Below are 20,297 nucleotides of genomic sequence, written 5' to 3'. Positions count from 1 at the left end.
CCGGCCCCCCTTCTTTCCCCCCCGGCACCGGAGCAGCGGGAGGGGAGCGGGAGCGGCGCCCCGCACGGCGGCATCGGGGGTCCCGCAGCCCCGGCAGGGAGCGGGGAGGACACGGGGGGGGTCCGTGGGAGAGGCACAAGCCCCCGAAAGGGACGCGGTGCCCGGTGTCGGCGTGGACATCCCGAATCCCGGGGATCCCGCGGGCAGCGCACGCAGCATCCCCGCTTTGGGTGACAGCCCGGCCGGGCGCGGGGATGCTCCGGGTACCGGCAGCGCTGTCCCGGCAGTGCCCCCCCGGTGCCGGAGCCCTTGCGAAGGGCTGGCACTTGGTGACACCGGCAAGCACACGCTGCCATCCAAAGGCTTCGCGGTGAGCACCCCGGGGCAGCGAGAACGGGAGCGGACGGAGGTTTCTCGGGTGGGCTGGGGGGATGCTGAAGCCCCTCGCCCGCAGCACCGGGGTCCCTCCCGCGGGAGGGGGAGGGGGGGCGGGGGGTGTCACGACCCACACGCCAGTCCGGCCCTGCGTGGCTCGGCGCTATTTATACCGCGGCCGGCGCCTGGCGTGGGGCCAGAGCCGCCCCCGCGCGATCCTGGCCGGGGGGGCCGTGCCGGTGTCAGGAGCGCATCCCCGGAGCTGCCGGGGGAGCAGCCGGGGGGTCCCGCACGGGCACGGTCCCCACGGCGGGGGTCCTGCCCCAGACCTCCCGCTTCACCCCCCTTCCCCGCCGCCCCCCTGTCACCCCCCCCCCGCTCTCCACGACCAAGCGTCCGGCGCGGCGGGGCCGTTCCCAGCCCCGGCGCTGCCCCCGGCTGACGCACATCCTCCGCCCACGGCCCCGCCGCTTCCCGGCTCCGCCGCCCACGGCCCGCGGAGGGGGAGCGGGGGGGCCGCCCGAGCCCGCTCCCCGCTGCCCGCCCACGGCCGGCCGCCGCCCCACGGGGAGGGACCCACGCGGAGGGCGGCGCCCCCTTCCCGGGGCTGGGGGAGCCTCGCTGCGAGGGGACGGACGGTGCCGGCAGCGGGGCGAACCGGAGCCCCCCGGCCGAGCCGAGCCGCCCCTCGGCCCGTGGGATGCGGGCTCGGCCGCGCCGCGGGTCACCGGTGACCCTCGTGCCGCGTCCGCCCCGGCGGAGCCCCCGGAGGGGCCGTGGGGTCGCGGGGCCCGGGGCCGCGGGTTCGGCCGCCGGGGGAGGGGCGGGGGGCGAGGGGCGGGACTTGCGCGCACCCCACGCGTGACCCCATTCACACAAACAAAGCGAGGCCGCGCTCTGATAGGTGGAGGCGGTTGTCAATCACGCGGGATACAGGTGGGGGATGGGGCGTGGCCTGCTGGGTCTGCACTGTGATTGGTCGAGAGGTGTGTCTGTCAGAGCTGTTACCAGAGCGGGGCGTGGCTGTTGAGTGAATGGAGGGGCACGCTGGTCACCGTGGTAACCGAGGGCGGGAACATGGATGCTTCCTGCATGCCCACTGCTGATAGGTTAGAAATACTGTCAATCAAGGTGGCAGGGCACGGAGGGGCGGGAGCGAGATCGGAGATGATTCTTGATAGGCTAAATCAGCTGTCAATTAACGACAAAGCCCTGCCAGCTCCTCTCCTATTGGCTGTGGATGCTCCTCGGCGGCCGGGCCAGGCGGGCGCCGGAAGCGGAAGCCGGGGCAGCAGCGGCGGGAGGGATGAAACCGGCTCCGGGGCGACGGTGGCGGCTCCCGGGACTGCCCGTGCTGCTGTTGCTGTTCCTGCCCTTCCCGCTCCTGATAGCTGCAGGTGCGCGGGGCAGCGGCGTCCGAGGGCGGGGATCGGGGGGCGTCGTGGTGGGGAGCGGGGCGGCGACAGCCCCGGAGAGAATGGGACCAGCGGCGGGGGCTCGGGGAACTGCCCGGTGCCCGCTGAGAGACCCCCTGCGCCCCCAGGGAACTCTCTGAGCGCTTCCCGGGGCCTCCACGCTGCGGGGACCGGTGCGGCCCGGTAGGACCGGGATTTCGTGTCCCGCTGTCCCGGTCCCCCGGGACGATCGCGCTTTCCCTGCGGCTCGGGAGCCGCTTCACCTCGGGGGGCGAGTGCGTGCCGGTGGATTAACGCCCGTGAGGTCGGATTTTGGACCTGGGAATCGAGCTGGAAGGGCCGCAGGGGTGGGGCTGTGCTGATCCCCACAGCCCAGGCCACGGGATTATCCCAAAAAGGAACCGGAGGATGCATTCCAAGGAAAACAGCGGCAGGATCGGGGGGAATGTGCCTCAGTGGAAGATCCCAGGGGAGGGAAAGGGTTCGGTGGGTGAAGCAGAGGGCAGCAGGGCCTGAACCCCTCCCTGTGCACTTCCCAGGCACCAAGGATCCCATCATCCCGCTCCAGGAGGGCCACACCTCCCACCACAATGATTCCCAGCGCTTCTGCTACACCAACACACGCGTCCCGCGATGGAACGACATCTGGACGAGGACACAGGTGACAGGAGGAGGAGGAGGAGGAGGAGGCAGCAGATCCTCCCTGCTCCAGCCCCTCCATCCATTCCCCCCTGGCTTCCCGCAGATCCGCGTCACCAGCAGCTGGATGATCCGCGTCACCCAGGTGGACAGCGAGGAGGAGCTGGAGAAGTTCAGCGTGTGGAACGTGGTGTTCTCCTTCCTGCGGGGGAAGCTCAACGACACCAGCATCAACGTGGATCTCTACAGCAACAAAACCTGCCTCAAGGTCGAGCTGCTGGAGCCCGGCACCACCTACTCCGTCGTCCTCTTCCGACGTACGTCCCCTCCCCGCTGGGGAAAAGGGGTCTGGGGGCTGCCCAGGGGACAGCAGGACAGGGCAGCTCATGATCCAAGGACCTGTTCCTTCCTCAGGAAGGGAATTTGATCTGTGGAAGGGATTTGGGGCACTTGCAGGTTCACCTGGACGCTGCCCCATCCCTGTCCTGTGCCCCTGAGGCCGGTGGGAGCTTCCCACCGTGCCCCTCTCCACAGGGATTCGCTTTCTTTCCAGGCTTTGATCCTAAGCTGTTCCTTGTTTTCTTCCTGGGCCTGCTGTTGTTTTTCTGTGGGGACTCCCTGAGCAGGTGAGCTCCCTCCTTTCCCCAGGGGCTGGGGCAGGTGGGCAGTGCCCGGTGGCTGGGGCTGTTTGTGCACAGGTATCCATAAAGCACCTGCTGTGAGTGATTCCCTGTGTGATCATTGCAGGAGCCAGATCTTCTACTACTCAGCCGGGATCAGTGTTGGCTTGTTGGCCTCGCTGCTCGTCCTCGTCTACATGATGTCCAAGGTCATGCCCAAAGTAGGTGTCACATCTTGAGGGGGTCAGAGGCCTCGTGGCCCTTCCCATACCTGTACTGGGATGGACTGGGTTTGGTACAGGGCAGCTCAGCACCTAGGGGAGGTATCCACAGCCTGCTGCAACCCTCCCTGTGCTCCTCCAGAAAAGCCCTGTGTACTTCCTGCTGGTCGGAGGTTGGTCCTTTTCCCTGTACCTGCTTCAGCTGATCTTCAAGAACCTGCAGGAGATCTGCAAATCCTACTGGCAGTACCTGTTAGGTAGGTGGGAGCTCTGGGACTCAGAGGGTGAACGTCTCCCAGCAGAGCTGGGGAGCAATGCTGAGTCCCCTTGTCCCTGCTGCTGCTGCTGCTGCTCCCAGGGGATGGTGTCAGGTCCCCCCTCATCCTCACGGAGCTCCCCGATTTCTGCCCCATCCCTGTGCTCTCCCACAGGTTACCTGCTGTTCGTGGGCCTAGTGAGCTTCGCCGTGTGCTACAGGTACGGCCCCTTGGAGAACGAGCGCAGCATCAACCTCCTGTCCTGGGCCCTGCAGCTGCTGGGGCTGCTGCTGATGTACTCGGGCATCCAGATCCACCCCATCGCCCTGGGGCTGGTGCTCATCGCTGTCTGCACCAAGAACCTGGACTACCCCTTGCAGTGGGCCTTCGCTGCCTACCGGTGAGGATTGCAGCTTGCTCTCGGCTCCCAGCTGGGTTGGGATGAGTGTCACAGAACCAGGATTTATACTGGTTTATACTGGGTGGGGGACTGTGCCCTCTTTCCCCTGGGATTGGTGCAGGAGAGGGCCCTTGGGAGCAAGGAGCAGAGGCTAGAGGGGTATGTTCCACTTTCCCCACTGCCAGCTGGCCCCGTGTCCTGCTTTAGGGCAAATTTGGGAAGAAACCTCCAAATGGGATCCCTCCAGAAAGCAAATTCAAGCAGCCCCCTGACGGGTTCAGGAAAAGATTTCCTTGGAGAAAAGTGGAAAAAAACAGTTTATTTAACAGCAAATATTCAACAACAGCAAAATATTCACAAGCATAAAAACTGAACAACATTAAACAATAAAACCTCTCTCAGTTCTGAGGAGATGGCAAATTCAGGAAGTCCTTTTTGTCAGGGGTTGCTTTGCTTGGCTCACTCAGGCTCTGTTCAGTTCCTCTGGTGCTGGAATGCAGCTCCCAGGCCCTGCTGAGCTCCAGGTGGGAGCTCCGGTGCTTTTCTGGGTTTTCAGTCCAGAGCAGCTTTGAACAGATCCAAGAAAAGGAAAAACTTGTAAAAACTAAAAGCAAAGGAGAGCTCTGTCCTGTCTGTGCTGCAGAGCAGAATGCAGAGAAGTGAGTGCAGCTTCTGATAACAAACTCCACGCTTCTTTTTGTCCCCCTGCACCCTCAGAACCGGTGTTAAAGGTGTAGAAATTAATATCCAGCATCGACAGAGCAGCTGACTGGGGATAAATCATCATAGAGTCACCCTAGGATACCCAGGAGCTGGTCCTGTCCTGGGAGCTTGGTCTATCCCGGGGATTCATGTCTCAGGAGCTGGTTCTGCCCCAGAGATTTGTGTGCCAGGAGCTGATCCTGCCCAGGGGTTCTTGCCCTGGGAGCTGAGCTCCCAGATTTCCTGCCCTGGGAGGTGGCTTCACGTGCTGGTCTTGCCTTAGAGCTCCTGCTCCTGGGGTCCTGCCCTGGAGGGTGATCCTGGCCCAGGGGTTCTGTCCTGAGAGTTCTGCTCCTGGGGTCCTGCCCTGGGAGCTGGTCCCACCCCATCCAGGCATTAACTGGTGTTGCCCCCCTGGCAGGAGGGTGCAGAATTCCAGGCTGGGCCCGAGCCCTCCTCGGCTGCTGACGGAGGAGGAATTTCGGCTCCAGGGAGAGGTGGAGACCCGCAAGGCCCTGGCAGAGCTGCGGAGCTCCTGCCAGAGCCCCGAATTCTCTGCCTGGACCACGGTGTCCCGCATCCAGTCTCCCAAAAGGTAACATTCCCCAGCAGCGAGCTCGGGGTGGGCGCCCTGTGTCTCTCTGTGCTGTCACCTCTGTCCTCAGAGACACAGATCTGTGCTGGGTGGGAGCACAGAGTGCTGGGGGGATAGCAGCAGGTCCCAGCACCAAAATGATTTACCCTGTGTGTGTCAGGGCCTCTCCAGAGGAGACACCTGCCCAATGTGCTGCTCTGTGGCTTCTCCCAGGTTTGCTGATTTTGTGGGTGGTGCTTCTCATGTCACCCCCAACGAGGTGTCTGCCCACGAGCGGGAGTTCGGCCTGGGAAGTCTCTTTAACGAGCAGCTCTTTGAGGAGGATGATGATGATGATGATGATGATGATGAAGAGGAGGAGGAAAACATCAATGGCTTCTCTGTTGGGAATCACAGGAGTGATTCCCTGCCCCACAAGCATCTGGATGTCCAGTGAGGTCAGCTGCCCTGAGGAGCAGAACCACTGCTGGGCTGCTCCAGGCATGGTGGGGATGGTCCCTGTGGGGATGGACCCTGTGGGGATGGACCCTGTGGGGATGGACCCCTCTGACAGGGAGAAAAGGGGATCTGACCTCCCTTCCCCTGCAGCTCCTGCCTGAGGTGTGAAGGCTGCTGTCAGCACAGCTCTGGCTGTTGGGGGGCCGGGATGCATGGGAGCCTCCCCAGGCTGGGAGGTCACCTGGTCCTGGATGCAGCCTGGACCCACCCCAACTTTTGCAGTGGACTTTTGTGAGCTCCCAGGGTGGCACCCCCGGGGCAGGGACCCTCTCCCAAACCTGGGTGCTTCTCTGGCTCCGTGCCACAGCTGTGGGCTGCAGACAGGAGCCCCATTCCCCTCACTGGGCACCGGACAGCCTGGGGTGGGGATGGACCTTCCCCTCCATCCCCTGTGCAGGTGCCTGAGGGTGACACACGAGAGGAACTTTGGACCTGTCCCGCTGGTACCTGTGTGCTCAGCACCTGCCTGGAGCCGTGGTGAGGGAGCTGCCAGTGACCTCCTCCTCCTCCTCCTCCTCCTCCTCCTCCTGTTACAAATGTCACGGAGCTCCAGCTGGTCGGGCCACACCTCTGCCTTGGCTTCAATCGCGTGTGGATACCAACAACTCCGGCACCTCCCAGGTGGAGTTGTGGAGCCTCGGGGTCTGCTGGCTGCCCCCGGATGTGGTGTTGGGGTAGAGGCCATGCTCAGCCCCCTCTCCTCATGCCAGAGCTGAGGATGAGCGTGGATGTGCTTCCTCCCTGCCTGGCTGCCCTTCTGCTGTTACTCCTCTCCCGGTGGGTGCGGGCGGGGATTGGGGGTGACCCCACCGATGTTCCAGCTCCCAGTGCTGGCTGGGGAGCTCTGCCAAAGCATAAAGCTGGAGGGGACACCCCAATCTATGCAACTTCCTAAGCAATAACGCTGCCCTCAGCTCCTCAGCTGCCCTGGGGACCCCCAACCCAGCCCCTACCTCACCTGGAGCTTCTGCCATCAGTTTGTCCCAGTCCCAGGTCTGTCCCTGTCCCAGGTTTGCTCTCCAACCCTCGCTGTGCTTTCCTCCCGCAGACTCTGTTACTCTGTGCCCCCCACCCTCAGCGTGGTGAATGACTGATTGTATTTTTAATAAAGATGTATTTTTTAGGTCCTGAGCTTCATTTGTTCGTCCTGCTGCGACCCCAGGGCTCAGCTCACCCTCAGGTGGCTCTGCTGGGGATGGTGTGTGGGGACACAACAGCCCCTGGGTGACACATTCCCTGTGGCAGGACCTACCGCGGCCTCAGGCTGGGCTGGGGACAGGTGTCCTCTCTGGGGACAGGTGTCCTCTGAGCAGCCCTGGGCATTCCCGGTTCTCCAGCCCTGTACCTTGCCCCTGCTTCCCGTAGCCCAGGAGAGGAAGCTCCCTTTGTTTGCTGTGCTCCAGGATTTTCCCTGCTTGTTCCTGCTCTGAGCTGCCGGGTGGGGAAGGCACACAGACCCTGGGCAGGCGTGAGTGCCGGCGGCGCTCTTGGGGCTCATCCCCACTGGCTGCTCCTTCGTGCCTCAGTTTCCCCATCTGGGACCTCTGGGGGAGGGCCCTGCGGCCCCCCCGCCCCTCCGTGGGCTGGACGGGGCCAGCACCGGGCGCTGGGCTGGGCTGAGCCCCGCCGGTTCCGGGGCAGCTCCGGCTGAAGCCGCTGCAGCTGAAGCCGCTCCCGCAGCTGCTGCTCTGCGACCGGGAGGTGAGTCGGGGACCCCTCTGCTGCCAGACAGCCCCAGGAGCGCCCGAGCCCCCCCAGTCCTCAGCTGGATGGGGGTACCCTGTCCCCAGCACCCCCATCCCGGAGCACCTGCATCCCACGGGGCGTGGGGACCCGCTGTCATTGTCACCGGCGCTGCCCTGGGGCTGTGGGGGGCTCTTCCTCTGGCTCCCACCCACGGCTGCTGACCCTGGGGTCTCAACCCAGCAGCCCGGGGGAGCTCAGACCCCTGGAGGGCTCTGGCTGCTGGGGCCACCTCCATCACCCTTTTTGCCCCATCCTTCCCCATCTTCCCCTCGCTCGTGAACTTTCCCCGGGGCACAGATAAGTGGGGCTGGGTTTACAGCCCTGCAACCCAGCTGTAAAGTGGGGGTGAAGGTCACCCCCGGGAACGTGACCGTGCTGTCATGAGGGATGGGGCAGAGGAGGGAAGCAGCGCACGGGCTCCCGGCAGGGACCTGTCGGGGGGCTCGGGCTCCCCTCCCCGGCCCGGCTTCCCCCTGCCAGGAAGGAGGGAGGAAGCGGAGGCTGAATTAATCCCTGCCCCAAGAATAGGATCCAGGTGTCCGCATTTCCTGGCCGGGTCCCCGCTTCCCCCCAGCGTCCGGCTGCCCCCAGCCCCACCACGGGGTCCTGGGCACGGGGAGACCGGGAAGGTGCCCCCTGTGCCTCTGTGGCTGTGTGGCTGCCTTGTCCCCTGCCCCCAGGGTTGGGGGGAGCAGCGAAGATCCCAGAGACTGCCGAGGACCTGGTGGGGTGTTTTGGGGAAGGGGCTGCATGTCCGTGGCTGCTGCAGCCCCCAGCCCGTGCTGTGTCCCAGCTGCCCCGGAGCTGCCCGGCCATGGAAGGCACTTCAGCGCTGCTGGACGCCGGGGCTGTGGCGGACCTGGTGCTGCTGGACCCGCTGAGCGAGGAGTCGCTGGTCCAGACACTGCGGGAGCGATTCCGCCGCCACGACATCTACGTGGGCAGCGGGACGGGGGCTTGGGGAGGGGCGTGGGGTATGGGGAGTGGGATGGGGAATGGGAGGGCTGCAGGGTCTGGGATGGGGAATGGGATAGGGGGTGTGGGATGGGGAATGGTATATGGGGTGTGGGATGGGGAATGGGATATGAGGTATGGGAAGGGAAGAGGGATATGGGGTCTGGGATGGGAAGAGTATATGGGGTCTAAGATGGGGAATGGGAAGGCTGCAGGGTGTGGGATGGGGAGCGGGATATGGGGTATGGGAAGGGAAGAGGGATATGGGGTCCGAGATGGGGATTGGGAGGGCTGCAGGATCTGGGAGAGCTTCAAGGTGAGCAGGATATGGGGTCTGGGATTGGGAGCAGGAGAACTTTGTGGTCCAGAGTGGGAACAGGGCATGGGGCCTGGGATGCAAAGTGGGAGGGCTGCAGGGTCGAGGGTGAGTAGCGAAATTTGGGGTCTGGGATGGGGAGAAGCATCTGGAGAGCAGGAGGGCTGCAGGGTCTGGGATGGGGAGCAGAATAGAGGGTCCCAGGATGGGGAGCAGGATCTGGAGTCTAGGATGAAGACAAGGACCTTGGATGGGGATGGGGAGCACCAGGACATGGTCTGGGTTCTCCTGGTCCGGGTTCTCCTGGTCCCTCATCCCTGCTTTCCTGCTGTCCCACAGACATACATTGGGAATGTGGTGATCTCAGTGAACCCCTACCAGTCCCTGCCCATCTACACCCCAGAGAAGGTGGAGGAGTATCACAACTGCAGCTTCTTTGCCGTGAAGCCCCACATGTGAGGACAGGGAGGCTGGTGGTGCCCTTGGTCCCCTGGAATGTGCCAAGGGCTTCACTCCCAGGCAATCCCAAGGTGTCGGGGTCCAAGGGAATCCACTTGGGGCAACGCCACAGCCACAACGGGGAGGTCTTGGTGTTTCCTGAAGCCCCCAGATGGCTCCAGCCCCTTCCAACCCCTCTTGCCCCCAGCTATGCCATTGCTGACGATGCCTATCGCTCGCTGCGGGACCGGAACAGGGACCAGTGCATCCTCATCACCGGAGAGAGCGGCGCCGGCAAGACAGGTACAGCCAGGGCTGCGAGGGGGGCTCAGGGCACTGCGAGGGGCTGGTGGGGTGACGGGCACAGCTCCAGCACCCACGGCCCCACACCAATGACCCCCTGGCAGAGGCCAGCAAGCTGGTGATGTCCTACATGGCAGCCGTGAGCAGCAAAGGGGAGGAGGTGAACAAGGTGAAGGAGCAGCTCCTGCAGTCCAACCCTGTGCTGGAGGGTGAGTGCCCCACACCCTGAGCCTGCTCCAGCATCTCAGACCTACCAGGGTTTGGCACTGTCCCCCTGGACCTCACTGTGACCCCTGTCCTCTTCTGCAGCCTTTGGGAACGCCAAGACTGTCCGTAATGACAACTCCTCCCGATTCGTGAGTGGCCTGGGGAGGGGGGCTGGACCCTGCTGGGGCCATGTGGGTCCTGATGGGGCTGGGAGCACAGAGGGGACAGGGATGGGGACATGGGGAGTGGAGCTGCCAATCCCACCAGGAGCCCTTCCCTGACCCAGCCCCCTCCCCCAGGGCAAGTACATGGACATTGAGTTCGACTTCAAGGGGGACCCCCTGGGAGGGGTCATCAGCAACTGTGAGTACTCATCCCACCCATCCCGGGGGCTTCCACTCCACACACCCCGCTGACACTGACCCCTCCCCGCAGACCTGCTGGAGAAATCCCGCATTGTCCGGCACGTGAAGGGCGAGAGGAACTTCCACATCTTCTACCAGCTCCTGGCTGGGGCTTCGCCGCAGCTGCTCCGTAGGTCCAGACCCCACAGTGTGGGGGATTTGGAGGTGGAACAGGATCTGGAGGGGATCGTGGCTGAACTTCCACCTCCTCTCCCCTCAACCAGAGCAGCTGAAGCTCCGCCAGGACTGTGGGTACTATGGATACCTGAACCGGGAGAGCTCCAGCCTGCCTGGCATGGACGATGCAGCCAACTTCCACGCCATGCAGGTAGCCACAGGAAGACAGGACCCCTCCCCTAAAAATCCTGGAGCCCACCCCATCTCCTGAGCTGCTCTGCCCGTCCCCAGGATGCCATGAGGATCATCGGCTTCTCACCCGCCGAGGTGACAGAGCTGCTGGAGGTGACGGCCGTGGTGCTCAAACTGGGCAACATCCAGCTGAGCAGCAGCTTCCAGGCCAGCGGGATGGAGGCCTGCAGCATCACCGAGCCCCAGGGTAGGGACAGGGATGGGAATGGGGGGTTTGGGGACCCCCTCAGCCCCTCCTCAGCTCTGACACCGCCGTCTCCCCACGCAGAGCTGCGCGAGATCTGCGAGCTGATCGGGCTGGACCCCAGCACGCTGGAGCAGGCGCTGTGCTCCCGCACGGTGAAGGCGCGGGATGAGACGGTGCTCACCACCCTCACTGTCCCCCAGGTGAGCAGGACCACCCCCAGCCGTGGGGCTGATGCCTGGCAGGCCCCCATGAGCCGGCACCAGCCCCTCTCCTATCTCCCCAGGGCTACTACGGCCGGGACGCGCTGGCCAAGAACATCTACAGCCGCCTCTTCGACTGGCTGGTGAATCGCATCAACACCAGCATCCAGGTGAGCTCCAGGGGATCCTGGAGCCCTGGCAAGACCCTGGACCCCCACCCCACACAGGGTTCAACACCCCGTTATCTCCCCAGGTGAAGTCGAACGAGCAGAGGAAGGTGATGGGCGTCCTGGACATCTACGGCTTTGAGATCTTCCAGGTGGGTGAAGGACCCACCAGCCCCATTCAGGGGGTCGGGAACAGCAGTTGAGACATGGGGCAGGGCCAGGGGCTCGGGAAGCACCTGCCAGACAGGACCCTTCTCTCGCAGGACAACGGCTTTGAGCAGTTCATCATCAACTACTGCAACGAGAAGCTGCAGCAGATCTTCATCCTGATGACGCTGAAGGAGGAACAGGAGGAATACGTCCGAGAGGTACCTCCAGCCCCTGCCAGAGCAGGGCCCCAAGGAGCTTTGGCTCCCCCCGGGATGGGGAAGTGCTGGAGACAGCTCCGCCACACATCCCTCCCTCGCCCCACTCCCTGCCGAGAGCAGATTCAATGGCAGGAAGGGATTTGGGATCCTCATCCCCGTGGCCGGATGTCCGGTTCCTGCCCCACATCAGCTGGGGGTGTCCATGGGGCAGGGTCTGGCTTATCTGTGTCTGACCCACATCTACTCTCAGGGCATCCAGTGGACCCCGGTGGAGTTTTTCGACAACAGCATCATCTGCAACTTGATTGAGAACGTGAGTTGCCCGCCCAGTGCTGGGATCTTGGGGTTCCAGCTCCCCCCGTAGCCCAAACTGGGATTTGCTGGGGCAGTTTGGGGTGACACCATCCCTCACGGCACAGAGCACCAGCGGGATCCTGGCCATGCTGGACGAGGAGTGCCTGCGGCCTGGCGTGGTCAATGAGGACACCTTTCTCACCAAACTCAACCAGCTCTTGGCCACACACAAACACTACGAGAGCAAGGAGACGCAGAACGCCCGGCACGTCACCGACACCAGCCTGCCACCGCGCTGCTTCCGCATCCACCACTACGCCGGCAAGGTCTGGCAGCGCCTGCTCCTTTTCCCAGAACCCTGATCCTCTTCCCAGAACCCTGATCCTCTTCCCAGAACCCTGAACTTATTCCCAGTATCCTGGTCATCTTCCCAGTGCCGCTTTCTTCTTCCCAGAACCCTGATCCTCTTCCCAGAACCCTGGTCCCCTTCCCAGCACTCCAATCCTTTTCACAACACCCTGTTCTCTTTCCAGCACCCTGCTCCTCCTCCCAGTGTCCCAGTTCTCCTTCCAGCACCCCAATTCTCTTCCCAGTGCCCCAGTCTTTTTCCCAGCACTCTGGTTCTTTTCCAATCACTCCAGATCTCTTTTCAGCACCCCGGTCTCCTTCCCCACACCCCAAGCGTCTTCCCTGCATCTCAGACCTCCTCCTAATTCTCTGGACCTCTTCCCAGCACCCCAGACCTTTTCCCAGTGCCCCAATCCTCTTCCCAGCATCCTAGTCCTTCTCTCAGCACCCCAGTTCTCTTCCCAGTGCCCTGGTCCCCTGCCCAGCTTCACACAGGAGATGTGGGGTAGGACTGGGAGCAGGCACGGAGATGCTGAGCTGTGCCCCGCTCCCAGCCCGGGCACTGACCCCACTGCTCCCCCAGGTGACCTACAACGTGACGGGCTTCATCGAGAAGAACAACGACCTGCTCTTCCGCGACCTCTCGCAGGCCATGTGGGCGGCCCGGCACGCGCTGCTGCGCTCGCTCTTCCCCGAGGGAGACCCCCAGAAAGTCTCCCTCAAGCTGCCGCCCACCGCAGGCTTCCAGTTCAAGTCATCCGTGGCGATGCTGATGAGGAACCTCTACTCCAAGAACCCAAATTACATCAGGTACCAGCCCCAGCAGAGACCCCCGGGGGTGGCTTTGGTGCCTGTGAGACCCTCCCCAAACCACCGCTGTCCTCTGCAGGTGCATCAAACCCAACGACACCAAGTCAGCGATGGTGTTCACGCCGGAGCTGGTGCTGGCACAGGTCCGGTACCTGGGGCTGATGGAGAACGTGCGGGTGAGGCGGGCGGGCTACGCCTTCCGCCAGCTCTACGGCCCCTTCCTGCAGCGCTACAAGATGCTCAACCCCCGCACGTGGCCCCGCTGGGATGGTGGGGACAGGTACGGGGCGGGCACGGACCGTGAGGGCCAGGGGGCTGCCGGGGGGACTCTGACCGGCCTCGTCTCTGCCGCGGTGCAGGGAGGGGGTCGAGGTGCTGCTGGCAGGTCTGGCGTTCCCTGCCAAGGAGCTGGCGTTCGGCCACACCAAGGTCTTCATCCGCTCGCCACGCACTGTGAGTCTGGGAACGGGGGAGTCCAGGGGGTCCAAACTCGTCCTGGGAGGTCCTGGGTGATGCCACAGCCCCTGGAGCTGCTCAGTGACCCAGCGCTTGCCACGGTTGTCCCCAGCTCTTCGACCTGGAGCGGCAGCGCCAGGAGCGCGTGGCCCAGCTCGCCACCCTCATCCAGAAGATGTTCCGGGGCTGGCGGTGCCGGACCCAGTACCAGCTGATGCGCAAGAGCCAGATCATCATCTCTGCCTGGTTCCGTGGCCACAGGGTGAGGACGGGGCAGGTCCTGGCTGTGCTTCCCTTGCCCATCCCTCTCCCCCTGGCTCTCCACGCCCAGCCAACTCACCCCCTTGTTCCCCTGCAGCAAATGAACCGCTACAAGCAGATGAAGCGGTCAGCACTGATCCTGCAGGCGTACGCACGGGGCTGGAAGGTGAGGGCTGGGCACCCCAGGGCCACCAATGGGACTGGCCTGGTGTGGGGGACCAGGGTGGGTGGGGACAGGGCTCCGTGTGCCCCACGATGGCACCAGGAGCTCCGTGTGTCCCACACTGGGACCAGATTCACCCTTATCTCCTCTCCCCGTCTTTGCTCCATCTCTCCTGCCTCTCTCCTGCCTCTCTCCTGCCTCTCGCTCCATGTCTGTGTTGGTGTCTCCTCCTTGGGCTCCCTGGGCTCTCACCCCCGCAGTCTCGCCGGCTCCTCCGGGAGCTGAAGTCCCAGCGCCGACGTCACGCGGCCGCCACCACCATCGCAGCTCACTGGAGAGGGTACCAGGTAACGGGGCCACGCACCCTCCGGCCACCTCTGTCCTGCTGTCCGTGCCGCTGCGTCCGGGCTGTCTGTCTGTCCACCCCGCTCCTGCCCACCCTGTCGGGCTGGAGCCCCTGTCCTCTCCACTGGGACCAAACAGGGACGGGGGATGTGGGGGATGCGGGGGAAGGGACACCTTGTCGTTTGTGGGGCTGGTTGTGATGTCCGGTGTCCTCACCGCTGGCGCTGTCCCCGCAGGCTCGCAGGACCTACAGGAAGTATTTCCGTTCCAGCGCCAGCACCTGCTTGGCCAACTTCATCTACCAGCGGCTGGTGAGTGGGGCTGGGGGAGAGGGGGCCACGGTGCCTTCCCAGCCCCCTGCCCTGGGCCTGGACGCCCCTGTCCTCTCCTGACCCCCTGCCACGTTGTCACCCCCAGGTGCAGAGGTACCTGGTGGGGCTGGCAAAGAACCTCCCGCCGCTGTCGGTGATGGACCGGACCTGGCCCCCGGCGCCGTACAGGTTCCTGGATGACGCCAACCAGGAGCTGAAAAACATCTTCTACCACTGGAAGGTGGGAGCAGGGGGAGATGGGGAGAATTCCAGTCGGGATCTTGGTGCGCCAGCTCACCCGAGAGGTCTTCGGCAGCACCAAATCGCCCCCTCCCTCGGCAGTGCAAGAAGTACCGGGACCAGCTGCCGCCGTCGCGCCGGGCCCAGCTGCAGGCCAAGCTCTGCGCCAGCGAGCTCTTCAAGGACAAGAAGACCCTCTACCCCAAAAGGTGCCGGGGCAGGGGGCTGGGGGTGCAGGGGAGCTCAGGGCAGCAGTGGCTGATGGCCTCGTCCCCAGCCTGCAGCAGCCCTTCCGTGGAGAGTACCTGGGGCTGAAGCAGAACCCCAAGTACCAGAAGCTCCACGCCGTAGCCAAGGACAAGCTGGTGATGGCTGACACCGTGAGGAAGGTGAACAGGGCCAGTGGAAAGGTGAGATCCTGCTTCAGCCCCATGCCCTGAGCAGTGGGAGGGCACACTGTGACCCCCCAGCTCATGGTGACCCCCTGCCCACGCTGACCCCCACCCACAGACAGTCCCACGCCTGGTGCTCCTCACCACCGAGCACCTGGTCCTGGCTGACCCCAAGGCCGCCCAGCCCAAGACCGTGCTCAGCCTCAGTGACATCCGTGGCGTCTCAGTCACCCGATTCTCCGACGGCTTCCTGGCCCTGCATCTCAAGGAGGTACCTGGGCAGGGGGGCCCTGGGGGCTCAGGGGGTCCCCAGCAGGGCTGACCCCCCGCTCGCCCCACAGGTCTCCACAGTGGGGGCCAAGGGTGACTTCCTGCTGGTCAGTGACCACCTCATCGAGCTGGTCACTCGCCTGCACCAGACCTTTGAGGCCACCACCGGGCAGGCGCTGCCCCTGCACATCACTGACAGGTGTGGGCGTGGTCATGGTGGGTGTGGGCACAGTGGGCGGAGTCTGAGGGGCGGGACTACAGTGGATGGGGCAGGGCTGGGGGCACACAGGGCGTGGCTTCAGTGGGTGGGGTTGTTGTGGGTGGGGCAGGGCGGTGCCCAGGGTGGGATTGAGGTGGGGGTGGAGCCTCCAAGGGTGGGGCACCATGTGAGCGTCCTGACTGGCTGCAGCCAGCGAGGAGTGGGTGCAACCAAGGCAGCAATGGGGGGATGGGCCAGAGCGTGTCCCCTTCCCACCTCTCCATCCTGACCCCTCCCCATCCGAACCCCTCCCCTCCATCCTCCCACCCCAGGTTCTCCACCCGCTTCCCCAAGGGCGACGTGTCCATCACCGTGGTGGAGTCACCCAAGGCCGGCACCGACGGCCCCGTCTGCAAGAAAAAGGGCAGCAACAAGATGGAGGTCCTGGTGCACTGAGGGGAAGCTGCCCCTCACCAGGACCTGCACCCTCACACTGGCACCCCCGACCCCCCCTTGTGTCATCCCCCACCCCTGGCAGCACCCAGGCATCGCTCCAAACCCATTAAAAGGATGTTGAGGTGTCGGTACCGGGGCGGTGTCACCCCGTTACAGGTGGGGTGGGACCTCAGCTGCCCAAGCTGGAGGGCACAGCCCAGCCCGGTGATGCAGACCCTCATCCCGGCCTCCCGCTTTTCCTGACTTTTCCTGATACCTGACTGCAGCCAGCGCTCAGCTTGTGGTGATTGGAAAGGCTCCAAATTGTGGCCACTTTTCCCATCAAGTGGCTCCCAGCTCATGCTGCTGCAGAGGCAATTTCTTGGCGGCCGTGGGTGGCTGCATGTGAGGTCCCTGTCGTCCTCCTGCCTGTGCTGGACGTCCTGTCTCCCCCTGCCCAGGGTCCCCCCCACCCTGCTGCAGGACCCCCATGCAGGGGCTCCTTGCCCAGGCTGGCACTGGAGCTGCACCTGGGGACCAGGGACATGGAGAAGGGGATAGAGGGAAGTCACTGCACAGCCCCAGTGACACTGCTGCAGCCCAGAACCTGTGGGACCTCCATCAATCCTGCACCCCACCGGTGCCTCAGGACCTCCACCAGTCCTGCAGTGCCCAGGACTCTCTGGACCCCCATGAGTCCTGCAGCTCTCGGGATCTGTGGGACCCTGTCTTCCAGCCCTGAGAATCCTCAGGACCCCCATCAGCCCTGCATCCCCCAGTTCCTTCAGGAACTCCCTCAGTCCTTCAACCTCCAGGATCCATGGGACTCCTGCCAGCCTTACAGGCTCCAGAACCCTCCAGACCCCCATGAGTCCTCCAGCCCCCTGAACCCTTAGGACTCCCACCAGTCCTGCAGCCCCCCCAGGACCCCACAGCCCCCATGACAGGGTCTCCCCCCCTTTGCTGCCTTTTCCTCCTGCACTCATCAAGCTCTCGGAGAGGGTTTTTATCCTGTCCCCACACATCACCCGTGTTACCTTCGGGAGCTGCCAGCTCCCCGTCACATCACCATCAGCACCAGCTCCCAGGTGGGCCCCGGAGCGCAGTTTGTCGTGCAGGGGGAGCGTGTGCGGGCAGCTCCCGCACGTGGACGGGCACGTGCATGTGCACGGTGGCACTTTGGTGGCCCAGCCTTGTCCCAGCACCGAGGGCTCCGTCACGTCACGTCCCAGCACAGGGACCTTCCCCCGGCGAGGGGCGAGAGCCGTAAACAAGCCCGGGGCACCGCGGCTCTTCACAGCTGCGTCGCACTTGGCATCGCACAAGTAGGTGTTATTAATTAATTAGACCATCTCTGGCCAGGCTCCGATTTAATTAACGTTCCCGGCACTGCAGATGCTGCCCTGCCCCAGGCTGTGTTGCCACGTGAGCTGCCGCTGCCGGCCGCCTTCCCGGGGGGCTGCCGCAGCCACCGGAGCAGTCGCCACTGCCTGTTGCTTGGGATGGAGTCGGTGGCTCTCAGTTGTTGGCCCAGTGGTTGCCTCTTTCCTTATGCCACTCTGCTCTCCCCCAAATTTTCCTCCCCATCTTCCACCTTGGCACATCCTGGCACGGGAGTGAGCAGGCCAGGAGCGCTGCGATGGGGCAGGGTGTGAGGTACCTGCGAGTGTGTGGGCACACCTGTGCTCGCGTGTGCACAGTGGGAGCCTGGCTGATCCCCTCTCCCCCATGAGACCCCCAAATCCTGTCTGCAGAGCCCAGCATCCAGCCAGGACCATCCCTCCGTGCGCGTCCCCACTCGGGCCGACAGACACACGGTGACGTCCCCACAATGCAGGGCCGGGGGCTGCGTGAGCACGGTGCCCGTGCGCTGACCCCCCAGCCGGGGTGCCTGCGTGGGCACGCGTGTGCCGCTGTGTGACTCCGCGTGTGTCACGGTGCCTGCGTGGGCGTGAAGCTGCAGGGTGGGGGGTACCACCCCCCTGGCCCCCATTGGCAGCTCTCCTCTCGCCCACCCACGCCGTGCCATGGGCAGAGCCCCTTATTTAGCGCAGCGCAGCAGCCGCTGCCCCGGTACTTCACCTCCCGGCTGAGCCCGGGCCGGGGGAGCTGCCCACCGCTGCTGCCCACCGCTGCTGCCCACCGCTGCTGCCCACCGCTGCTGCCCACCACTGCCGACCATCACTGCCCACCACGCCTCAAGGAGTCCCTGCTCCGCAGCCACCGGCGACCAGGGTCCCTCAGGCCTCCGCTCCACCGGAGGGCTCGGCAGGTCTGTGTCCTTGTGTCCCACGGCCCTGGGGGCTTCCCAGGGTCCCGGGAAGTTGCCGTGCCCCGTTCTTACCTCGCTGGGATTAGAGGAAGGCAGAAGGAGGAAGCGGAGGTTGGAACAGAGCTGGGGAGGGCGCAGGCAGGATGAGAGAGTGAAAGCATCGCTTGAATTTGGGGAGGGTTTGGTGGCTCTGGAAGCAAGTCCGGCTGTGGGCAAGCACAAGCGTGCCAGGGAGCGTAACTGGGGCTGCCGGTGTGCCAAGGGAGTGTGTCAGGGGACAAGAGTGTGCTGAGACGTGTGAACGTGCAGAACGGAGCCCGAGCCGTGTCCGTGCCCCACACTCGGGAGTGTTTGCACGGCTCCTGTGTGCATGCACAACCGTGGCACCACGGGCACGAGAGGGGACACGGGTCCCTGGGGCCACAGCAGGACCGTGTCCCCCTGCACACCCCGTAACGAGACCCCCAGCCCTGTAATGCACCCGCGGGGTGCAGCCCCGTCCAAGGGACAGCGGCAGCCCGGGAAGCGGCGCGGTTCCTCCTCCGCACACCCGAGAGGGGGTCCCGCCGCCTCCGGCCCCCCCGTCTCCCGTCTCGCTGCTTTCCCTCCCCAGAGCCCGGTTCGGTGTCAGATTCTCCCGGGCCGCCCCATCGAGGAGTCGCCGTTCGGGACAGCCCCGGGCCCCTCCGCTCCGTCGCTGATCGCCAGCTCCAGCTCCCCCTGAGGATGAGGAACCGAGCGGTGCTGGCCGTCCTGCTCTTCCTGGCGCTGCCGCTCGCCCTCGCCCGCCGCGCTCCCGCCGCCCCGCCCGGCCCCGCGCAGGTACGGCCGTCGGGGAGGGAGCAGAGGGCGGACCCCGGATCCCCGGGAGCCCCCGGACCCCTTCCCATCCCTTCCCACCCCGCTCATGCGCTTCGCTCCTGCAGGGGATGCCCGTCCCGGAGCCGCTGCCGTGGAGCGCCCGCGGCAGCCCCGGGGCCGCCGCCGCCGCCGCGCTGGAGCTGCTGCGGGAGGAGGGCGCCGGTGAGGGGCGGAGGGGGCTCGGGTGGGAGGGTGTCGGTCCGCCAGGTCCCCGCTCACCCGCTTCGGTCTCTTCCAGGTCCCCCCGCGGCGCCGCAGAAGAGTAAGTCCCGCCCGGTGCCCGCGCCGGAGCCGCCGCCGGTGCCGGTGCCGCTGACGGCCGGTCTCTCCGCAGGAGACATGCACGATTTCTTCGTGGGGCTCATGGGGAAGCGAGCAGCGGGGCCCGGGCGAGCGGCGGGGCGCGGCGGCGGCGGCGGCCCGGCCCCCGGGTGCCCCCCGGGCCCCCCCGCGCCCGGCGAGGCCCCGCTGCGGGCGGCCTGAGCCGCGGAACGAGCCCCCCACGCGCGGAGGGGCCCGGGCGGGGTTGTGTCCGGTGTCCCGGGGACGGTGGGACCGACCGCGGGAGCGTCCCGGGCGCCGGCGGCCACGGAGCCGTGGTGGGAACCGGCGGGAGCGTCCCGCCCCACGCGCGCGTGTCCGTGCACCTGTGTACACCTGGACGTGCCCCGCTATACACCCACCCCACGGTGTCCCCGCGGGACACGCGCAAACTGCGTCTCTGTGTCTTGGCTGCGCCTCCGGGACCCGCTCGGGACGGCCCACGGGGTTGGGGGGATGAGACCACGGGACCTGCGGGGCCGGGGTTCGTGTGGTCTTGGGCTGCAGCGACCTGTCCCTCCCGCACAGCGGCCCCCGCAGCTGGGGAAGTGCCCGGGCCCCGGTCCCGTAGCCGGGCCCCGGTCCGTGTCCCTTCCCCTGCCCGTCTCCATGTCCCTTCTTGTGTCCGTGTGTTTCTGTTCGTCCCAGTGTCCGTGTCCTTGTCCCTTGCCGCGTCCGTGTTTGTGTCCGTGTGTCCGTGTCCATGTGTCCCGTATCCGTGCGTCCGTGTGTCCCTTGTCCCCTCTCCGTGTGTCCCTTGTCCTGCGTAAGGTGTGTCCGCGTGTCCCTTGTCCGGTGTCCGTGTGTCCCTCCCCGTGTCCGTGTGTCCGTGTGTCCCGTGTCCGTGTGTCCCGTGTCCGTGTGTCCCGTGTCCGTGTGTCCCTTGTCCCGTGTCCGTGTGTCCCTTGTCCCCTCTCCGTGTGTCCCTTGTCCCGTGT

General features: G+C 65.1%; 3 protein-coding genes across 6 annotated transcripts; all 3 read left to right on the top strand.

Annotated features, from left to right (window-relative positions):
• Nucleotides 1–120: 120 nt before the first annotated feature.
• On the top strand, nt 121–6,845 carry NEMP1 (nuclear envelope integral membrane protein 1). Of its 2 annotated transcripts, none has more exons than XM_088068799.1 (11): nt 121–370; nt 1,595–1,772; nt 2,330–2,451; nt 2,536–2,746; nt 2,983–3,055; nt 3,177–3,270; nt 3,413–3,527; nt 3,702–3,927; nt 5,051–5,224; nt 5,438–5,661; nt 6,120–6,845. In XM_088068799.1, the coding sequence occupies exons 2-10, from the start codon at nt 1,616–1,618 to the stop codon at nt 5,658–5,660; spliced, it is 1,395 nt and encodes a 464-aa protein (XP_087924925.1). In that variant the 5' UTR covers nt 121–370; nt 1,595–1,615; the 3' UTR covers nt 5,661; nt 6,120–6,845. The 2 variants fall into 2 exon arrangements, with proteins under 2 accessions (XP_087924925.1, XP_014116070.2); XM_014260595.2 differs by having other exon boundaries at nt 1,586–1,772.
• A 100-nt stretch (nt 6,846–6,945) lies between these two features.
• Nucleotides 6,946–16,057, top strand: MYO1A (myosin IA). Of its 3 annotated transcripts, none has more exons than XM_088068777.1 (29): nt 6,946–7,423; nt 8,262–8,405; nt 9,078–9,193; nt 9,385–9,479; nt 9,617–9,688; nt 9,789–9,835; nt 9,986–10,049; nt 10,122–10,220; nt 10,315–10,418; nt 10,499–10,646; nt 10,728–10,846; nt 10,930–11,016; nt 11,100–11,165; nt 11,277–11,381; nt 11,632–11,694; nt 11,801–12,001; nt 12,607–12,833; nt 12,913–13,113; nt 13,193–13,286; nt 13,402–13,551; nt 13,648–13,716; nt 13,974–14,060; nt 14,295–14,369; nt 14,476–14,610; nt 14,712–14,818; nt 14,887–15,019; nt 15,120–15,272; nt 15,343–15,470; nt 15,803–16,057. In XM_088068777.1, exons 2-29 carry the CDS (start codon nt 8,283–8,285, stop codon nt 15,924–15,926), a joined length of 3,192 nt encoding a protein of 1,063 aa, XP_087924903.1. In that variant the 5' UTR covers nt 6,946–7,423; nt 8,262–8,282; the 3' UTR covers nt 15,927–16,057. The 3 variants fall into 3 exon arrangements, with proteins under 3 accessions (XP_087924903.1, XP_087924902.1, XP_005532024.2); XM_088068776.1 differs by having other exon boundaries at nt 9,584–9,688; XM_005531967.2 differs by lacking the exon at nt 13,974–14,060 and having other exon boundaries at nt 9,584–9,688.
• An 864-nt stretch (nt 16,058–16,921) lies between these two features.
• TAC3 (tachykinin precursor 3) lies at nt 16,922–19,521 on the top strand. The gene is made up of 5 exons (XM_088068825.1): nt 16,922–18,177; nt 18,791–18,999; nt 19,104–19,200; nt 19,277–19,300; nt 19,373–19,521. Exons 2-5 carry the CDS (start codon nt 18,904–18,906, stop codon nt 19,519–19,521), a joined length of 366 nt encoding a protein of 121 aa, XP_087924951.1. The 5' UTR covers nt 16,922–18,177; nt 18,791–18,903.
• The last annotated feature ends 776 nt before the right edge of the window (nt 19,522–20,297 follow it).

The sequence above is a fragment of the Pseudopodoces humilis genome, chromosome 32 (assembly GCF_049639895.1).
Source record: "Pseudopodoces humilis isolate 2021_Gansu_Grassland_sample_001 chromosome 32, ASM4963989v1, whole genome shotgun sequence".
NCBI lineage: Eukaryota > Metazoa > Chordata > Aves > Passeriformes > Paridae > Pseudopodoces > Pseudopodoces humilis.
This window is presented reverse-complemented; position numbering and strand designations above follow the sequence as displayed.